This window comes from Peromyscus leucopus, chromosome 23 (genome assembly GCF_004664715.2).
Source record: "Peromyscus leucopus breed LL Stock chromosome 23, UCI_PerLeu_2.1, whole genome shotgun sequence".
In the NCBI taxonomy this organism is placed as follows: domain Eukaryota; kingdom Metazoa; phylum Chordata; class Mammalia; order Rodentia; family Cricetidae; genus Peromyscus; species Peromyscus leucopus.
Genome location: NC_051082.1, coordinates 27,169,593 through 27,188,832, shown reverse-complemented (window position 1 = coordinate 27,188,832; position 19,240 = coordinate 27,169,593). Strand labels below are relative to the sequence as shown.

General features: G+C 49.1%; 1 protein-coding gene across 1 annotated transcript in view; it reads left to right on the top strand.

Annotated features, from left to right (window-relative positions):
* Positions 1 to 19,240, top strand: part of Styxl1 (serine/threonine/tyrosine interacting like 1) — a 32,154-nt gene that overhangs the window by 5,583 nt on the left and 7,331 nt on the right. Inside the window, 6 exon segments of the mRNA XM_037198307.1 lie at positions 3,665 to 3,768; positions 5,074 to 5,135; positions 8,382 to 8,571; positions 15,898 to 16,043; positions 16,806 to 16,874; positions 17,083 to 17,228. Of these exon segments, the coding sequence (XP_037054202.1) occupies positions 3,666 to 3,768; positions 5,074 to 5,135; positions 8,382 to 8,571; positions 15,898 to 16,043; positions 16,806 to 16,874; positions 17,083 to 17,228 (716 nt within the window). The 5' untranslated portion in view covers position 3,665.

Below are 19,240 nucleotides of genomic sequence, written 5' to 3'. Positions count from 1 at the left end.
TCCCAACCGCCCAGTCCCAAATAAACACACAAAAGCTTATATTAATTGCAAAATGCTTGTCCAGTAGCTCAGGCTTATTGCTAACTAGCTCTTACATTTCAATTAACCCATTTCTATTTATTCTATGTATTGCCATATGGCTGTGGTTTACCGGTCCTCTGGCATCTTGCTTCTTGGATGGCTCTCTCGAGTCTCTCTTAACTCCAGTCTACTTCGTCTTCATCCTCAGTTTGATTGACCCACCTAACTTCCTGCCTGGCTACTGGCCAATCAGTGTTTTATTAAACCAATACAAGTGGCAAATCTTTACAGTGTACAAGAGGGTTGTTCCACATCACATGTACACACACACACACACACACACACACACACACTTAAAATCTAAGGAGAAAAAAAGTCAAGTGTCTATAATCCCAATGCTAGGGAGGCAGAGACAGGAGGATTGCTGAGGCTAGCTGGCCAGCTAGTCTATCTGAATTGACAAACTCCAGGTTCAGTGAGAGATGCTGTCTCAGAAAATAAGATATAAAAACAACTGAAGGAGACACCTGCCATCAACTCCTGACCTACACACACACACACACACACACACACACACACACACACACACAAACATATAAACACAAACGCACAGAATAGTTTTGGACTGTTGAGTGTGATGGCTCACACCTGTAATCCCCACACTTGGGAGGCAGAGGCAGGAGGATGTAGAGTTTGAGGCTAGCCTTGGCTTTGTAGCAAAACCCTGGCTCAAAACAAAAATATTGGCCATGGTGTACTTGAGCTATCCAGCAGGCATGTAAGTCGAGTCTGGAGTCTAGAGGTCAAGGCTCAATAGCATGTGGGAGGTGGGGAATGTAAGGGACCCCACTTACATTCAAGGACACAGATGGAGCCCTGAGGTCCTGTGTCTTACACCGGAGATTCTGAATCTCAACTCAATGTGAGTTTTTTAAAGACAAGGTTTCGTGCAGCCCAGGTTGGCCTTGAACTTGCCTTGTACTGGGGAATTACCGTGAACTTCTGGCTCTCCTGACTCCACCTCCCATGTGCACCCTCACACCCTACTTTGGGACAGTGATACTGCCACATTACGGAGGTAGAGACTGGGGCATAGAGAAGCTAATTATGCCCCTAAGATAATACAACCCCAAGCGAGTGGCAGAGCCTAGATTCAGACCCGAGAGCCTGACATCAGAGCTGAGGAAGAGAAGGCCGTGGAAAGATGCCACACTCTTGGGAAGCCTTGCCTGGAAGAACAGGCAAGGGCCTAAGGAGAGGGCCCTGCTGGTAAAAGTGCTTGCCTCGCACGTCTCAGGACAGGAGTGTGGATAGCTGAGAACCCAAGTAAAGTGGCCAGGCCTGAAACCCCGGGCATGGTGACATGGGAGGTGGAGACAGGCGGTTCCCTGGAGGCTCATTGGCCAGGTAGCCTGGCCTACTGTGTGACTGTCCAGGTCAGTGAGAGAGCCTTCTCAAAGGGGGAAGGAGCCTGAAGAGAGGCACCCCAGGTTGTCCTCTGTCCTCCACAGGTGTGAGAAGTACACACATATACAGAGGACGGCCGGTACAAGAGCGTGGCTGTGCTCAGGAAAGACCCATTGCAGGAGTGATCCCCGGTCTGGAACCTGGGCACTGAAGTCTTTGATGAAGAAGATACTGGCTTTTAAAACAGCTTTTTAGATTTCTTGGATTTGTATGAGTGTTTTGCCTTCATGTATGTATGTGTACCATACACGTGCCTGGTGCCAATGGAGGTTGGAAGGCATTGGCTCCCCTGGAACTGCAGTCAGGGATAGTTGTGAGCCACTGTGTGGATTCTGGGAACTGACCATGGGTCATCTGTAAGAGCAACACATGCTCTTAACTGCTGAGCCACCTCTCCAGCCCCAAATATTGGCTTTTCTTTTCTGTCTTTTTGAGACAGGGTTTCTCTGTGTAGCCCTGGCTGTCCTGGAACTCATGTTGTAGACCAGGCTGGCCTCAAACTCAGAGATCCGCCTGCCCCTGCCTCCTGATTGCTGGGATCAAAGACGTGCAGCACCACCACCTGGCCTAATATTGGCTTTTCTTAGAGCCTTGTATCAGTGACTTAAGTGGAGCTGTCTTGAGCAAGGTTACCCCCCTGGACTCAATTTCTCTTCCACCTTTCCCTGTTGATCTTCTTGACGAACCTTCTGGAAGGTAGCTCCCAGATACAGTGTCCCTAAAGCAGTCCTCCCCACCCGAGCCAGAGCCAGCTCTGTACACATCAGCCGTTCCCACTTGATGTCAGATCTTTACCACAGCCCACAATGCTGTAGCCTCATGTTCCTCTCCAGCTGTATGCACATCAGACTGCCCCTCCCATGTCCCCAGCTCCCTCCTGCTTCCGTGAGAAGAGTGTTCTCTTCTCCTTCACCCTTCCTCCTCCATCTTGTCCAGTCTCCTGTCTCAGATTAGCAGCCACGCTGACCAAGTCCCCAGCTGGGGAAGGAGTATTCAAAGTGTGAGCCTGTGGCAGACATTTCTTTTCAAATCATAATGAAAACATTTAAAAGACTTATTTTATTTTAAACCGTGTGTATGCATGTGTCTGTGTGTGGGTATGTATATGTACAGGTAAGTGCAGGTACCGGTGAAGGCCATCAGAGGGCGTCAGATTCCACCAAACTAGAGTCACAGGCAGTTGTGAGCCACCTGATGTGGGAATTGGGATATGAACTAAGATCTTCTGTAAGAGCACTACACACTCGACCACAGAGCCATCTCTTCAACCTCTAATTAAGAAAAGTTATTAGGGGCTGGAGAGATGGCTTAGTGGCTGAGAGCATGAGTTACTCTTGCAGAGGTTCCCAACACCAACATGCTGGCTCACAACTGTCCATAATGCCAGTTCCAGGGGATCCAACACCCTCTTCAGGTCTCCATGAGCACAGGCGCGCACATGGTACACATACAAACAGGAGGCAAAAGACTCAGAAAATAAATCTAAAAGATGAATTTGTGTATGTGAGTGTGGGTGTGGGTGTGGCATGCACATGGAGATCACAGGATAACTTCTGGGAGTCTATCCTCTCCTTCTACCATGGGTTCCAGGGACAAACTTGGGTCATCAGGCATACACAGCAAATGCTTGCACTTGCTAAACAATCCTGCCCACCCCATAGCAGTCTTTTATAGCGCACTTCCTGCTTAGGTTGTTGTGTGGCTGTATCTGCATTCCCTCTGGACCGAAACCTCAATAAGGTTGCTCTGTTTACCTTGGCTATTTCTAAGGCTTGGCTTAATAGGTGCTAATTAATTCTTAATAAGAAAAATGAGAGCTGTTGATGAAGCTCAGGGGCAGGGCATTTGTCTAGCATTCAGGGACCCTAGGCTCGATTCCCAGTGCATGCATACAGAGAGAGAGAGAGAGAGAGAGAACAAATGAAATAGGAACTGTTTATAGCCTACTTGGTATTATGTGGTTCCATATGTTGTAATACCCATTTACGCATTCATATACGCTACAGTATATTTGCATATTCATAAGTTGTGATTTGCACACACTTGGTCAATTGAGCTACAGCCCCAGCCCCTCCCTTCCAATTTTTGAAGTGTTTAATTTGGTTTCTCATTTTCTGGCCATTGTCTTAGATAGAAAGATGTGCTTAACTTGTGCACTGTTGATTCTTCCCAGCAGCATGGCTGGGCTGCTCTTCTGTGAGCCAACAGAACTCTATAACATCTTGAATCAGGTCTCAAAGCTGTCCAGATTAGCGGAGCCCAACTACCTCTGCTTACTGGGTGAGTAGAAAACAACAACATACCCACCCAAACACACATACCAACACCATCATCCAGACACGCAACACATACACCAACACACACATGCATCAGCACACGGTTATCCAGTGGGTATGTTGAGAACAGTGGCCTGCACAACCTCCTTCTGAAGGTTGCCAAAGGTTTGGAAAGGGCAATGAATGGCGTCAGAAAGTTGTTTTGTTGTTTGGTTCAAAATGCTGCCTGTGATTAGGCTCAGTAGATAAAGGGCTTGCCATGGAATCATGAACACCAGAGTTTGGTCCCCAGCACTGTATAAAAGTCAGGTGAGGCCAGGAGGTGGTGGTGCACGCCTTTAATCCCAGCACTCGGGAGGCAGAGGCAGATGGATCTCTGTGAGTTCGAGGCTAGCCTGGGCTAGAGTGAGTTCCAGGAAAGGCATAAAGCTACACAGAGAAACCCTGTGTCGAAAAACCAAAACCAAAAAAAAAAAAAAAAAAAAAAGTCAGGTGAGGGGCTGGAGAGATGGCTCAGTGGTTAAGAGCACTGGCTGCTCTTCCAGAGGACCTGGGTTCAATTCCCAGCATCCACATGGCAGTTCACAACTGTCTGTAACTCCAATTCCAGGGAACCCAATACCCTCATACAGATATACTTGGAGGCAAAACACCAATGCACATAAGTCAACATTTAGAGAAAAGTCAGGTGGTTTGGCAGCCTGCCTGTAACCCCAGAACTCAGGAGGGCAGGACAGACACGCTGGACAAGATGGTTGACTTGATGGGTAAAAATGTGAGCTCTGGGTTCAGTGAGAGGGAGAGAGACTCGGCCTGAAGAGGAATTGAGGAAGACACACAGGCATGTGCACACACATGGGCCCGTGCCCTCACACACTCTTGTGCACATGCTTATGTATATACATCATACACATACAAACAAAGGGAAACAATGATATTATTGAATGTCATACTGCTAGAAAGATAATTCAAGGTTCGATCAAGGTCAGTGGTCCAGCACCAAGAAAGCACAACCAAGACTTGTCAGCTCCCTCCCCCAGGTTATCCTCTGACCCCCACTTGTGTGTGGCATGTGGGCATCCTCCAGCACACATATAAATGCAGAAACTATTTATTTGAAGACCAGAGTCTTGCTATGTAGCCCTGGCTGGCTTCAAGCTCACAGTCCTCCTGTCTCCATCCCCCCCCCCTGCATACACTCTAGATGTTGAGATCACAGCTGTGTTTTGAGGGGACAGTTACCCACCTACCCACCAGTGTTGTGTTCCTTCACGGTTCCTGTTCTGAGTTCAACTCTTTTCTTTCCCAGATGTTCGAACCAAAAGGCAATATGACGAGAGCCATGTGATCACTGCCCTTAGAGTGAAGAAGGTATCAGTGAAGAAGTCAGAAGCAGGCAGCCTGGGGACCTTGTGAGGGTGGGGAGGACAGGGAGGTTTGTCGTGGGTCCAGAGGGTGGCATCAACTGTGAGGGACAGGTTGGCGGGGATGGTGCATGTCCCATGGATCCCTCCCACATCCCTAGAGTTCTTCCTGGTAGACACTCGCTGTTCCTGCCATTAGTAAGCATGTTGTAAGTCATGCTGGCTGTAATCTGGGAACGAGGGTCTATACAGCCTGTGGACACTGCCCTCTCTGTCCCGAGGACTTGGCTGTGAGCTTGGTGGTGGGTCCTACTTTGTCTAGCCTCTGGCATCTAGTAGGTTGTGAGTACAGATTGTTGGCACATCCGTACCAGTGACCAGAGAGGGGCCTTCGCTGTACCCAGCACACTTCCCAATCTTTGTTTACCATTTTTTGTTTGTGTGTGAGTGTTATGTGATTGTGTGAGTGTTATTATGTAATTGTGTATGTGTATTACATGATCGTGTATGTATTTTGATCATATGATTGTGTGTCTATGTTTGTGTGCCTGTGTGTATATGTATGTGTGTGGTGTATGTGTAGTGTGTCTGTGAGTGTGTATTATGTGATTGTGTAAATGCATGATATAATTGTGTATGTATATTACATGATCTTGTGTGTATTATGTGATCATGTGATTGTGTGTATTATGGTTGTGTGAGTATATTATGTAATCATGTATGTGTGTTTCATGACTGTGTATATTATGTGATCATGTGATGTGTGTGATTGTGTGTATATGTGTGTATTATAGTTGTGTGTGTCTTATGTAATCATATATGTGTATTGCATGACTGTGTGATATTATGTGATCATGTGATTGTGTGTGTGTGTGTGTGTGTGTGTGTGTGTGTGTGTGTGTAAGCCAAAGAATGATACTTACCTTTTTCTATCACCTTCCACCTTATGTTTCTTAAAAATTTTATTACATTACTATTTTTTAAAAAGTGTGTGTGTGGAAGCTGGGCAGTGGTGGTGCATGCTTTTAATCCCAGCACTCAGGAGGCAGAGGCAGGTGGATCTCTGTGAGTTTGAGGCCAGCCTGGTCTACAGAGTGAGATCTAGGACAGGCTCCAAAGCTACACAGAGAAACCCTGTCTCTAAAAACAAAAAACAAAAACAAAAGTGAGTGAGTGTGTGTGTGTGTGTGTGTGTTTGTACATGTGTGTGCATGAGTGCAGATGCCTACAGAGTCCAGAAGAGGACATTGGATCCCCTAGAGCTTGAGTTACAGGCAGATGTGAGCCACTCAAGGTAGGTGCTGGGAACTGAACTCAAGTTTCTTCAAATGTAGCAAGTGCTCTTAACTGCTGAGTGACCTCTCCAGCCCTCTTATTAAACTTATCTGGGTGTGTGTGTGTGTGTGTGTGTGTGTGTGTGTGTGTGTGTCTCCCCTCCCGTCTCTCTCTCTGTGGGGGGTGGGTATGTACCTGGGCCATGTCACATATGTGGGGATCAGAAGATAACCTCTACATGTGGGTCCCAGGGATTGAACTCAGAGGCCTCCTGCCTCAGCTTCCCCGTTCTAGGATGTGATGTGTGGACCCCACCAGGCAGCAGGCATCTCCCTGAATGTTCTCTTGAGCTTCTCGACCAGTGAGCTTTCTCCCCTTTGAGTTCCAGAGATCCTTATTAGTCTGGACTTCTTTTCTTTCTTTCTTTCTTTTTTTTTTTAAGATTTATTTATTTATGATGTACACAGTGTTCTGCCTGCATGTATGCCTGCAGACCAGAAGAGGGCGCAAGATCTCATTACAGATGGTTGTGAGCCACCATGTGGTTGCTGGGAATTGAACTCAGGTCCTCTGGAAGAACAGCCAGTGCTCTTAACCTCTGAGCCATCTCTCCAGCCCCTAGTCTGGGCTTCTGTGGCCTTTAACACTATACTGTAAAGCAGAATGCGTGGGCACTTGTCTCCTGCATGCCTCTGTTGGGACTCTTGCATCACATAGGCCAGGCTGCACAAACAGCATCAGGCTCAGAGGGGACCCTGAGAGCGAGAAAAGGCCACACTCAGCTGTCAGCCACTCAGGAATCCTTGAGCTCTAGAACGTCTGTTAGGTTCCTGGACGAGTCTAGTACTGTGAGAGTACATCTGCTCCCCAGGGGAGCTCTCTCCTCCCCAGGTGACATCACCCCCTCCCAGGTGAGCTCATCCACTCCTCAGGTGAGCTCATCCATTCCTCAGGTGAGCTCATCCCTTCCCCAGGTGAGCTCATCACCTCAAGGACTCTCTTATTGGTTACTTATCTCATTCTTCAGCTGTGACAGAACACTTGACAAGAGACTTACAGGAAGGAGGGGAGGGAGGGGATACTTGAGCTCACATTGGAGGGTTTGGTCCTGTTTTAGTGAGGAAGGCAAGATGGCAAGCAGGGAAGCCAACAGGTCACATTTCGTCCGTAATCAGGAAGCAGAGGATAGGCCAGAAATTAGGCTGGTTATAAAACCTCAAGGCTCAGGCCTGTGGTGTGGTGGTGCACACCTTTAATCCCAGCGCTTGGGAGGCAGAGGCAGGGGGATCTCTGTGAGTTCGAGGCCAGCTAGGGCTACCCAGAGAGACCCTGTCTCAAACCGACCCCACCCCCATGAAAACAATTAAAAACGAGAGGGAGAAAGAGAGCTGAGCACCGGCGTTCTCTCTGCTTCCTGACTGTGGACACAATGTGACCTGGCCTCCCACTCCGGCAGACACACCTTGTCCACACAGCTGACTGGACCCTCAAACTCCGGGTGAAGATGACCCTCCTCCCGTAAGCTGCTCCTGTTAGGCAGTCGTCACAGCAGTGGGGACAGTCAGTCATACAGTTAGAGACTAAACACAAGACCCAAGGCCCTGCCATCCCGTAACCTGCACTCGACCTCATGGTTCTCCTGGTGGCATCCGCTCACTCAGGATTCTGCTTCAGGAGTGATTTGGGGTTTAGGTGTACTGCCACCATCCCCCGGTCATCCAGCCACAGTGACTCCGCGGGGCTGTGAGTTCGGTAATGGACCGCCATTCTCTAGCCAGGCCATCTCGGTCTAGTCACCACTGCCGTCCTTCTTAGTGACAGGGAGGGAGCGGAGATCCAAGAGACTCTCCGGTCTGTTCATGGTCAGCGAGGGAAGGAGGCCAGGACCCCCAGCCTGCCTCAAGCCCCCCTGGGAGGTCGTGCAGGGACAGTGTGCCCAGCTGAGCATCTGAGCAGTGCGTCTGTGTGGTTTCCTCAGAGAGAGAACCAGTACCTCATCCCGGAGTCCGTGGATCTGGAGTGCGTGAGATACTGCATCGTGTACGACAGCAACACCAGCTCCCTGGAGCTGCGCATACGGCGGCGGCCGCAGCTTAAGGAGGACGGGGAGGAGGAGGAGGAGGAGGAAGAGGAGGAAAAAGACGAGGAGGAGGAGGAAGAGAACACTGGTAATCACACCCCAAGAGAGTTGTTCTTAGTCCTTTTGTCTATTTTGGTGTTATTTGAGAAAGGTCTCTCTTATTATGTAGCCCAGGCTGTCCTGGACCTTGTAGATGAGGCTAGCCTCGAACTCATGGAGATCTGCCCACCTCTGCCTCCTCAGTGCTAGGCTGGCAGACTTGTGCAGTCCCACCTGGCTCATGCAGTGCTAGGAATGGACCCCAGAGCCTCCAGCATGCTAAGCAAGTACTTTACCAAGGGACCCACATCCCCAGCCTTCCCAGGTGGGTTTTTACAAGCACAAGAAGGGTGGACAGTGTCGATAGTCCTCGTTTGTGTGGGGCTGTGACCACATTACCCGAGGGAAACAAAGGAGGAAGGAAGGATTTCTACTTGACTTCCTTGCGTGTATGTCTGTGTGCGTGCGTGCAGGCCTGTGGAGACCAGAGGTCAGCCCCGAGGGCCAGCCACCTTGTGTTTTAGACTGTCTCTGCCAGCCTGGAGATTGCCAAGAAGGCTGAGCTGGCTGGCCAGTGAGTCCTGGCGACCCACCTCTCCCTGCCTTCCTGGTGCTAGGGTTGCAAAAGTGTGCCGCTCTGGGGGTGGAACTCGGGTTCTCAGTTTGCCAGGCTAGCATTTTACCAACTACGCCATCACTGCACACATGTCCACCTCCACTCATGCAAAGACATGCGCGCGCACACACACATGCACGCACATGCACGCACGCACGTGCGCGTGCGTGCAGGAAAGATAGATGAGGAAGAGGAGGAAGGAAGAGAAGGTGAAATCTCCCACATGCCTAGCAAGTGAGCTCTCTATCACTGCATGACAAATGACCCCGAAGTCAGCGGCCCGACATAACAATACGCTAATGATCATATCTTTGGGCCCAGAATCAGGGGCCACTCAGACAGGAGAGCCAATGTTTCCCCGGAGGTTATAATCCAAGTGTCAGCTGGGACCAGGTGTGGTAGCACGTGTATAATATCCCAGCACTGGGGAGCCTGAAGCAGGAGGATTGCTCTGAGTTCCAGGGCAGCCTGGGCTGCAGAGTGAGACCATGATTCAAATGAAAACAAAAACAAACAAAAAACTGTCCTGGAACTGTAGCTTAGGTAGCGGAGTGCTCACCTAGCATGCTTGAAGCCGTAGGTCCACCCCAATACCAGGTACTGGGTGTGGCGGTGCACACTTCAGTGTGGAGGCAGGAGGAACAGAAGCTACAGAACAAGTTCAAGGTCAGGCTGGGGTACATAAAGCCCTGTTTCAAAATAAATAAACAGTCAAGCATAATGGTGGACACCTTTAACCCCAACACTCAGGAGGCAGAGGCAGGTGATTTCTGTAAGTTTGAGGCCAGCCTGGTCTACATAGTGAGTTCTAGGCCAGCCAAGGCTACACAGTGAAACTTTATCACAGCAAAAATAATAATAATAGTAATAATAATAATAATAATAATAATAATAATAATAATAATAATAAAACTGGGCCGGTCTGTAGCTCAGTGGTAGAACACTTGCCTCCCATGTAAAGCCTAAGGTCCATTCCTCACTACTATGCAAAAAGAGGGGGGTGATGGTAGGATGGCTCAGCGGGCAGATGCTCTTGTCCCCAAGCTTAACAAGCTCAGTTTGATCCCCAGCACCCACGTGGTGGAAGGAGAGAATTTACAAGTTGTCCTCTGACCTCCACGTGTGTTTGTGATACACGTGCATGTACATACAGAGATGAATAAATAAAGTAATACAAAGTTAAAAGACTCCCCCAAAGCATGTGTCATCAGTTCCAAGATACTTAATTCAAAATTTGAAGAAAGTTTATTATCTGTTCAGTGTTGTTGGTTATTTTTGTTCCAAATAAATCACACACAGAGGCTTATACTTAATTATAAATTCCTGGCCTTAGCTTGGCTTCTTTCTAGCCAGCTTTCCTTAACTTTAAATTATCACGTCTACCTTTTGCCTCTGGGCTTTTCATGCTCTCTTACTTCTGTAAATCTTACTTACTCCAGCTGGGTGGCTGGACCCTGGAGTCCTCCTCCTTCCTCTGCTACTTCCTTTTCTTTCCTCCCAGATTTCTCCTATTTATTCTCTCTGCCTGCCAGCCCCACCTATCCTTTCTCCTGCCTCACTATTGACCGTTCAGTTCTTTATTAGACCACTAGGTGTTTTACACAGGCACAGTATCACAGCTTCACAGAGTTAAACAAATGCAGCATGAACAAAAGTAACACACCTTAAAATAATATTCCCCAACAGTTCGGCCCCGTGCTGCCGGGATGAGAATGGCCATTTACACTCCCTGCCACTGGGGGGCACTAAGGCTCTGCCTTTACAAACACCTGCCATTGAGACTCTTCCCAAGTGGTCTTTGGCTTGGAAATTTCTTCTTCCATGTGTGGGTTCCTTTGGGCTACAGTTTGCAGATATTTGCTAGTTTTGAATCAGAGTCTAGTGTAGCCCAGGCTAGCCTCCAACTCATGATATAGCTGAGGATGATCTTGAACTTCTGAACCTCCTTTCTCCACCTTCTGAGTGCAGAGATTATAGGCTTATGCCACCATGTCCTATGCAGTGTTGGGGTTGGACCCAGGGCCTTGGGCATGCTAGCTAGGCAAGCTCTCTACCAACCAACTGGGCTCCGCCCCTAAGCCTGTGGTTGGTTGTTTGTACATTTTGGGCTGGAGAGATGGCTCAGCAGTTTAAGAGCATGTTCTGCTCTCTCGGAGGACCTGAGTAGGAGTCCCAGCATTTATGTAGAGTGACTCACAGCTCCCTGTAACTACAGCTTCGGGGCATCTGACCCTCTGGTGTGTGAGGGCACCTGATTCACGTGCACATCCCTTGCCCGCCCGCCCCAGACACATATAATTAAAACTTTTGGGAAATGATGTTTCATGTATGTATATATGTATATATGCATGGTGTGTGTGTGAGAGAGAGACACATGCATGCCACGGCACTTGTGGATTCTGCCATGTGAGTCCTAGGGATCAAACTCAGGTGATGAGCGTGGCAGCAGCGTCTCTACTCCCTGAGCCATCTCTCCAGCCCCACCTTTTTTGAGACAGGGTCTCATGTAGTCCAGGCTGTCCTCGACATCACGGTAGCTTGAACTTCTGACCCCCCTGCCTCCACCTCCCCAGTGCTATAATTGCTGGTGTGTATGGCATGCTCAGCTTGTTCATAGTTTTAGGACTCCAGGCTGGACCCTGGAGCCCTAAGAACTGGGGCTGGAGAGGTGGCTCAGCAATAAAGGTGCTTGCTGCCAAGCCTGACAACCTGAGTTTGATCCCGAGGACCCACATGGAGGGAGAGAACCAGCTTCCACAAGTTGTCCTCTGCCCTCCATATAGATGCTGTGGCAGATGCATGCCCCCCAACAAGTCAGTGAGTAAATAAGTAAACAAATAAAGTGATGTTTTAAAAACAAACCTTTACTCTGTAAGGGTTTTGTTGTGTTCTTGAACTTCCCACTCAGAAGGAGACCACAGCCAAATGTAACACTTCCACTCTAGGCAACCTGTCCTCGTTTAAAACGTTGATGTCTTTCGAGCTGGGCCTGGTGGCACACACTTTTGATCCCAGCACTCAGGAAGCAGAATTAGGCAGCTCGCTCTGAATTCAAGGCCAGCCTGATCTACACAGGGAGTACGTAGGCCAGCCAAGGCTATGTAGTGAGGCTCTGTCTCAAAAAGAAAGAAAAAGAGAAGCAAAACAAAAAGCTGCCTTTTGAAGCCAGGTGTGTTAAAATGATACCTTTCAGCCAGGTGTGGTCCTTCCCACCACCGCTGGTACAGCTGAGGCCAAGGGATCCAGTGTGCCATCCTCCTGCCTCCGTCTCCCTGAGTACTGGGATTGCAAGTGTATACCAACATGCCCAACTACTATTCTTGACGAAACAGTCAGCTGAAGCTGCTCGGTGAGGTGGCCAGGTTCCGTGGGGGTCCCCAGTTGTGGCTAATGCTGGCCCTGTACTTGTGGCCTGCACGTCTCTAGTGGTGGAGAGGCAGAAATCTAGGCTAAAGGTAACAGGCTCAGTGTGGCGTGGGACTTCTGTCCCTACTCCCCTGTGGCCTCTGACCCACTAGTCTCTTGCTCAAGAGAGACATGGCTGGTGCCCTGTGACCTACTGTCTGGACTCAGGGACCTCTGAGCCAGGCCCCACGGGGATGGGAGTGACTTCCGCCTGGAAACCTGCAAATTCTCTCCCACCGTGGTTTACAGGCATGCACAGGTTCATCCTCCAGACAGGTCCTTGTTACTTATGTCCTGAGCAGTTTCTTCTGGAAGTGTCCTTGTTTTCAAGAACAGAAGTTCAGTTTATCAGTTAATCAAATTGATTTATTTCTCTTTCCCTAGTTGATTTCACTCTGTAACCATGGAGGCCAGAGGATAGCCTTAGGTGTTGATGTCTAGGTGCTGGTCTCCTTCTAAAAAGTTTTGTAAATTGTGTTGTCTTTTTTTTTGGGGGGGGGTAGGGATGTCACAGAGCTTGTGGGGGGGTCAGCGGGAGTCAGTTCCCTTCTTCCACCATACAGGTCCTGGGGTGGAACTCTGGCCATCTGAGTAGGTGACAGGCACCTTTACACACTCAGTCATCTTCCTGGCCCCACTTATTTTCTGGGACGTTCGCTCTCATTATGTATAATTCACTGGCTCAGCTGGGCCAGCCAGCTGTGGAGCCCCAGGGATCTGTCCATCTTCCCTGATGAGCTTCTAAGCACACAGCACCAAGCCTGGCATTTTTATGTGGGTTCTGGGAGAGAACTCGGGTCCTCAGCTTCCACGACACTCTCCTGACCGAGCCGTCTCCCCAGCTCCCGAAAGTCGGTTTGGAGAGCAGAGCTCATGGTCTCCCTCCTACTGGTGGGCTCTAAAGGGTCCAGGGTGTCTTGGCCGAGGCAGGCTAATGCAGACTTTCTGTGGAGCCCCATGAGGTCTGTATTAGTGACTTTCATGCTGTTGTGACAGAACGGCTTAAGAGAGCCAAGATTGAGTCTGGCTCATTGAGTCTGGCTTCCCAGGACTCAGTCACAGTCACTGGAACCGTGGGCCTGACATGACAGCATGCTGTCGGAGTGGAGGAGGCTGTCCGGTTCACGGCTAACCAGAAAGCTGAGAGCCGGGAAGACCATGTGTGCTCTGCGTGGTAGCCCACCCCCATCTTTATGTGTGTGTGCAAGTGGGGGGGGCATGTGCCGTGATGGGCGTGTGGAAGTCAGAGGACAGTGGGCAGACATTGGTTCTCTCCTACCCTGTGGTGTCTAGAGATGGAATCCAGGGTCTCCGGCTTGGCAGCAAACACCTGGACCCACTGAGCCATCTCACTGGCCTTCCATTTCCTCTTTTCATGCTGGCCCAGCCCCCAGCCTGTGGAATGGTGCCACCACACTCGGGATAGGTCCTCCATCCTCAGTTAATTCTCCCAGAAACACCCTCACATTTGCATCCACAGATACGTCTCCACGGTGTTCTAGGTGACTTAAGTCCAGACAAGTGGATAATGAATATTAACTATTATATAGCATAATTATAATTCACGAAAGAGTTTAAGTTTAAATTTATATTAAACCATAAAAAGGGCCAGTGAGATGATTTCTGGGACCCACATGGCAGAAGAGAATAGATTCCTGCCATGTGACTGGTTCCACATATGACACATTCTCTCTCTCTCTCTCTCTCTCTCTCTCTCTCTCTCTCTCTCTCTCACACACACACACACACACACACACACACACACACACACACACACACACGGCAGCCAGGCACAATGATACATGCCTCTAATCCCCACACTCAGGAGGCTGAGTCAAGAGGATAATGAGTTCCAGGTCAGACTGAGCTACATACATTTCACCTCAGAAACAAGACCAAACTACAAGGAGATATCACTTCACACCCACTGGGGTGGGCATAGTAAAAAAGATGGATAATAACAAGTGTTGGCGAGAATGTGGAGACACTGGAACCTTTGTACACCACTGAACATGGAGTAAAAGGCTTGGGCATAGCAGCTCATGACTAGTCCCAGCATTGGAGAGACTGAGGCTGGAGGAGTGCCACAATTTCGAAGGCAAATCTGGGCTATATAGTGAGTTCTAGGGGTGACTGCCTCAGAGTGAGACCCTGACTCAAAAACAAAAAACAAAGTCAGAGCCAGTGAAAGTGGTAGAAAGCGCCTATGAACAGACCCACAAGCTGAATTCCATTCCTGGATCCCAAAATGGGGCAGGAGAGAACCAAGTCCCAAGGCTTGGCCTCTCCTCTCCATGTGTACACTGTGGCATGTGTATGCCTGCACATACATACACATACCATTAAAAATAAAATAAATCTTATAAAAATGAAAAACTAGTCCAAAGCCTGACATTTGTGGCACACACCTTTAGTCCCATCTGGCAGAGGCAGATGGATGTCTGAGTTCGAGGCCAGCCTGGTCTACAGAGAGAGTTCCAGGACAGCCAGCGCTACACAGAGAAACCCTGTCTCGAAAAACAACAACTAATGTAAGAACAGAACATAAGACCGCCTAGTGTAAAGAAAACAATGGTGGTTCCTCAAAGGGCTAGGGTCCATAGTCCAAGGAAATGAAGGCACATCGCACAAAAACCGTGTACCTTGTTCATGATAGCCCATGGTGGAAACAGCACAGATGTCTTAATAAGCCAGTGAATGGAAGAAGCAGCATGCAGTACATCCACGGAATGGAATATTATTCTGCTTTAACGAGCTATCATCGTTAAAGTGCACATACTGTTCTTATAGAGGACCTGAGTTCGGTTCCCAGAACCCATGTCAGACGGCTCACAGCCACCTGTAACTACAGATCTTGGGGATCAGGTGCCCTGTACTGGCCTCCATGGGCACCTGCACTCATGTCCACAAACTCACAAACACACACATATGCACATAATTAAAAGTAATAAAAGTTTGGGGCTGGAGAGATGGCTCAGTGGTTAAGAGCTCTGGTTGCTCTTCCAGAGGACCTGGGTTTGATTCCCAGCACCCAAAGGGTTGCGCATACTGTCTATAACGCCAGTTCCAGGGGATCCCTTGTCCTCTTCTGGCTTCTGCAGGTACTGCACACTTGTGGTACACAGACATACATGCAGGTGAAACACCCATACATGTTTTTAAAAATCTTAAAAACAAGTTTTCTCTTGTAACAATTTCTCTCTATACCTGACTCGGATTTTGTTTCGTAATTTTGTTTTATGTGCCCCTTGACTTGGGTTTCTGAGTAATTACTTTTTAGATGGAAGTGGCCATCCATTCTAACACTAGGCAAATGCTAAACACACCTTGTACCTCTTTGGTCCTCTCCCCTAGAACTCTTACCTGGACCCGCCGTGGAATTTGGGCAGATTCTCACCCACCTTACCCGCCACCCTGTCTATGTCCTCAGAGGCGGCTACGAGTGCTTCTCTGGCCTGTACCATTTCTTCCGGACCCAGAAGATCATCTGGATGCCCCAGGTGAGGCGAGGGGAGGAGCATCCCCTTCTAGGAAGTGAGGTTGGAGACTGACAGGTAAGTGGAGGCAGAGAAAGAGAAGATAGGGATAGAGGACATGGGGAGATGGGCATGGGGAGAAGAGCCCTGAAAACCACTGGGGTTTCAGTCCATAAGGACAAATGCAGAGTTAACACATTATGGGGAAGCCAAACTCGGGGATCTAGAGGGGGTGTGGTTCCGGGGGGCAGTATGCTAACTCAGAGAGTGCTAGAGCTGACTCTGAAATGTCCCCCATAGGCGGATGCCTTGAACTCTTGTTCCCCAGCCAGAGTCCCTCCTCAGATGGCCACAGAGCCTTCAGGAGGTGGAGCCTGGCTGGTAGAAGTAGGCCCTAGGGGTTGGCAACTTTCCTCACTGCCATGGGAAGGACCCCACCACCGTGTCTTCCCCGCTACAACGGATTACAGTCTCTGAAACTGACACCCATAATAAACCTTTTCTTTTCCAGTATCTTGTACCAAGAATGTTGCTAGACTTCTTTTTTCTGAATACAATGATTTGTTTTGTGCTGTGTGTACCTGTGCATGCGTGCATGTGTGCGTGCATGTATTCGTGTGCGCACACACTCTCTCAAGTGCCATGATACATATATGGAAATCAGATTCTCTTCAAACATGTGGGGCACAGGGATTGGATTCACGTTTCTTGGCAGCCAGCACCCACCTCAACTGGACAAGTTTTGGGCCACAGATGGTCAGTTCCAACCTTTGTGGGTATGTCCAGGTACAGACAGACCGGTGCCATGAGGGAAGGGGACGTCCGTATGGAGCCCTGTTCATGTGCTGGGATGCTGTGAGTCAATCCTTGTTTTACACTCCGGCCTCTGACTTCTCATGGGAGGTACTCATTGCCAGTGTGTTGGAAACTCAAGCTCCCAGTCTCCTTCGCTGTCTTGGGATTGCTCTTCTGAGCTCACCTTCAGAGCTCCACCTCCAGAGTTGGACCTCCCCCTTCTCTTCTGCGGTGTGTCCGCAGCAGCCTTCTTCCTTCCCCATCACAGGAACTGGACGCCTTCCAGCCATACCCAATTGAGATCATTCCAGGCAAGGTCTTCCTGGGCAAATTCAGTCAAGCCTGCAATGCTAGGATTCACAAGGATCTGAAAATTAAAGCGCATGTCAATGTTTCATTGGAGGCAACACCCTAGTAAGTAATGGTGACGTGTGTGTGTGTGTGTGTGTGTGTGTGTGTGTGTGTGTGTGTGTATGAATGATTGTGCACACACGTGCAGCTGCCTGTGCATATGAAGGCCATATGTTGTTGGGCGCCTTCCTCTGTCATCCCTACTTTATTTATTTATTTATTTATTTATTTATTTATTTATTCATTCATTCATTAATTTATTCATCAGTTTTTTGAGACAAGGTTTCCCTGTGTAGCCCTGGCTGTCCTGGAACTCTCTCTGTAGCCCAGGCTGGCCTTGAACTCACAGGGATCCACCTGCCTCTGCCTCCCGAGTCCTGGGATCAAAGGCGTGTGCCGCTACCGCCCAGCACTCCACTTTATTTTTTTGAGACAGGGTCCCTCACTGAACCTGGTGTTCGTGGACTGGATAATCTGGCTAGACAGCAAGCTTGGGAGATCTGTCTTGGTGCCCCCAGCACTAGGGTTGCAGATGCGTGCCCCTGTTAGCGCAGCTTCTTATGCGCATGCCTGGGGTTGTAACACGGGTACTATGCTTGTGCGGCAGGCATTTTGCTGAGTGAGCCATCTCCCCAGCCCATGGTTTTCATCTTAGGTGAAGAGTCACTCATTTACACCATGGTTTTCATCTTAGGTGAAGAGTCACTCATTTTCACCATGGTTTTTTTTTTTTTTTTTTTTTTTTTTTTTTGGTTTTTTGAGACAGGGTTTCTCCGTGTAGCTTTGCGCCTTTCCTGGAACTCACTTGGTAGCCCAGGCTGGCCTCGAACTCACAGAGATCCACCTGCCTCTGCCTCCCGAGTGCTGGGATTAAAGGCGTGCACCACCACCGCCCGGCTTCACCATGGTTTTTATCTTAGGTGAAGAGTCACTCATTTTCACCATGGTTTTTTATCTTAGGTGAAGAGTCACTCATTTTCACCATGGTTTTTTATCTTAGGTGAAGAGTCACTCATTTTCACCATGGTTTTTATTTTAGGTGAAGAGTCACTCATTTACATGCTTCCTGCTGCCATAGTTTGTTGTAGCTATTTTTTTCCTCCTCCAGTCCTAGGGATTAAAGCCAGGCCCCTCACCCACTGGCCAGAAGCTCTCTTCTGCTGGGCCGGCCCCTTTCTTTCACTGGAGGAAACCAGCACAGGGCTCGTCCACTCACCTCCAGCCCCTCACTAGCAAATTCTAGGTAGATGTCTTCTGTCAGGCATCCTCTGTGTGCATGTGCAAGTGTGTGACTGTATGTGCAGGCCCAGTGACAACCTCAAGTGTCATTCTGCGGGGACTGTCCACATACTTTAAAAGACCCTAGAATTCACCAAATAGGCTAGTCTGGCCAGCCAGCGAGGCTAGGGATCCATCTGCTTCCTCTGGGATGACACGTGCAGACCACCCAGCCTGGCTTCTTCTGTGGGGGCTGGGAATCAAACTCATGTCCTGATGCTTGCCTGGCAAGCCTTATACCAGCTCTTATACCAGCGGAGCCATCTTTCCAGACCCCAGGTAATATTCCTAGCAGTTCCTATCATTCCCCCTCCACACGCACCTGTTAAATAACCACAGTAGCTCCCTGGTTCTCCGTGTTGGACTTTGGTGGTGCTGATCTTACTTTAACCTGTCATCAGTGTCCTATCTGGGGTGAAGAGATGCTTTATCTGCATCACCCAGGAAAAGTCACACACACATGGGTGACCAGCCAGCCCCACTGTGGTGTCCCTCGTCCTTGCACAGAAACTACAAGGGAATGACTGGGGATTGACACGGGGATGATAGCAACTGGTAGGAATATTACCTGGGGTCTGGAGAGACGGCTCCGCTGGTATAAAGATCACTTACAGGAACATGGATGACTCAGGCAGCTGAGTCAGGATTCATGATAACCCGTGATCCTGGAACTCCCTGCATGACTCACAGAGCTCCTCAGGCCAGAGAGTCTCCTCTCACCTGCAGTTGTTACTACCTATATAGCGTTGGGGGAGGGGCCTTGTGAATCTTGTAGGTTTCAGGAAGTTGCTGGGACT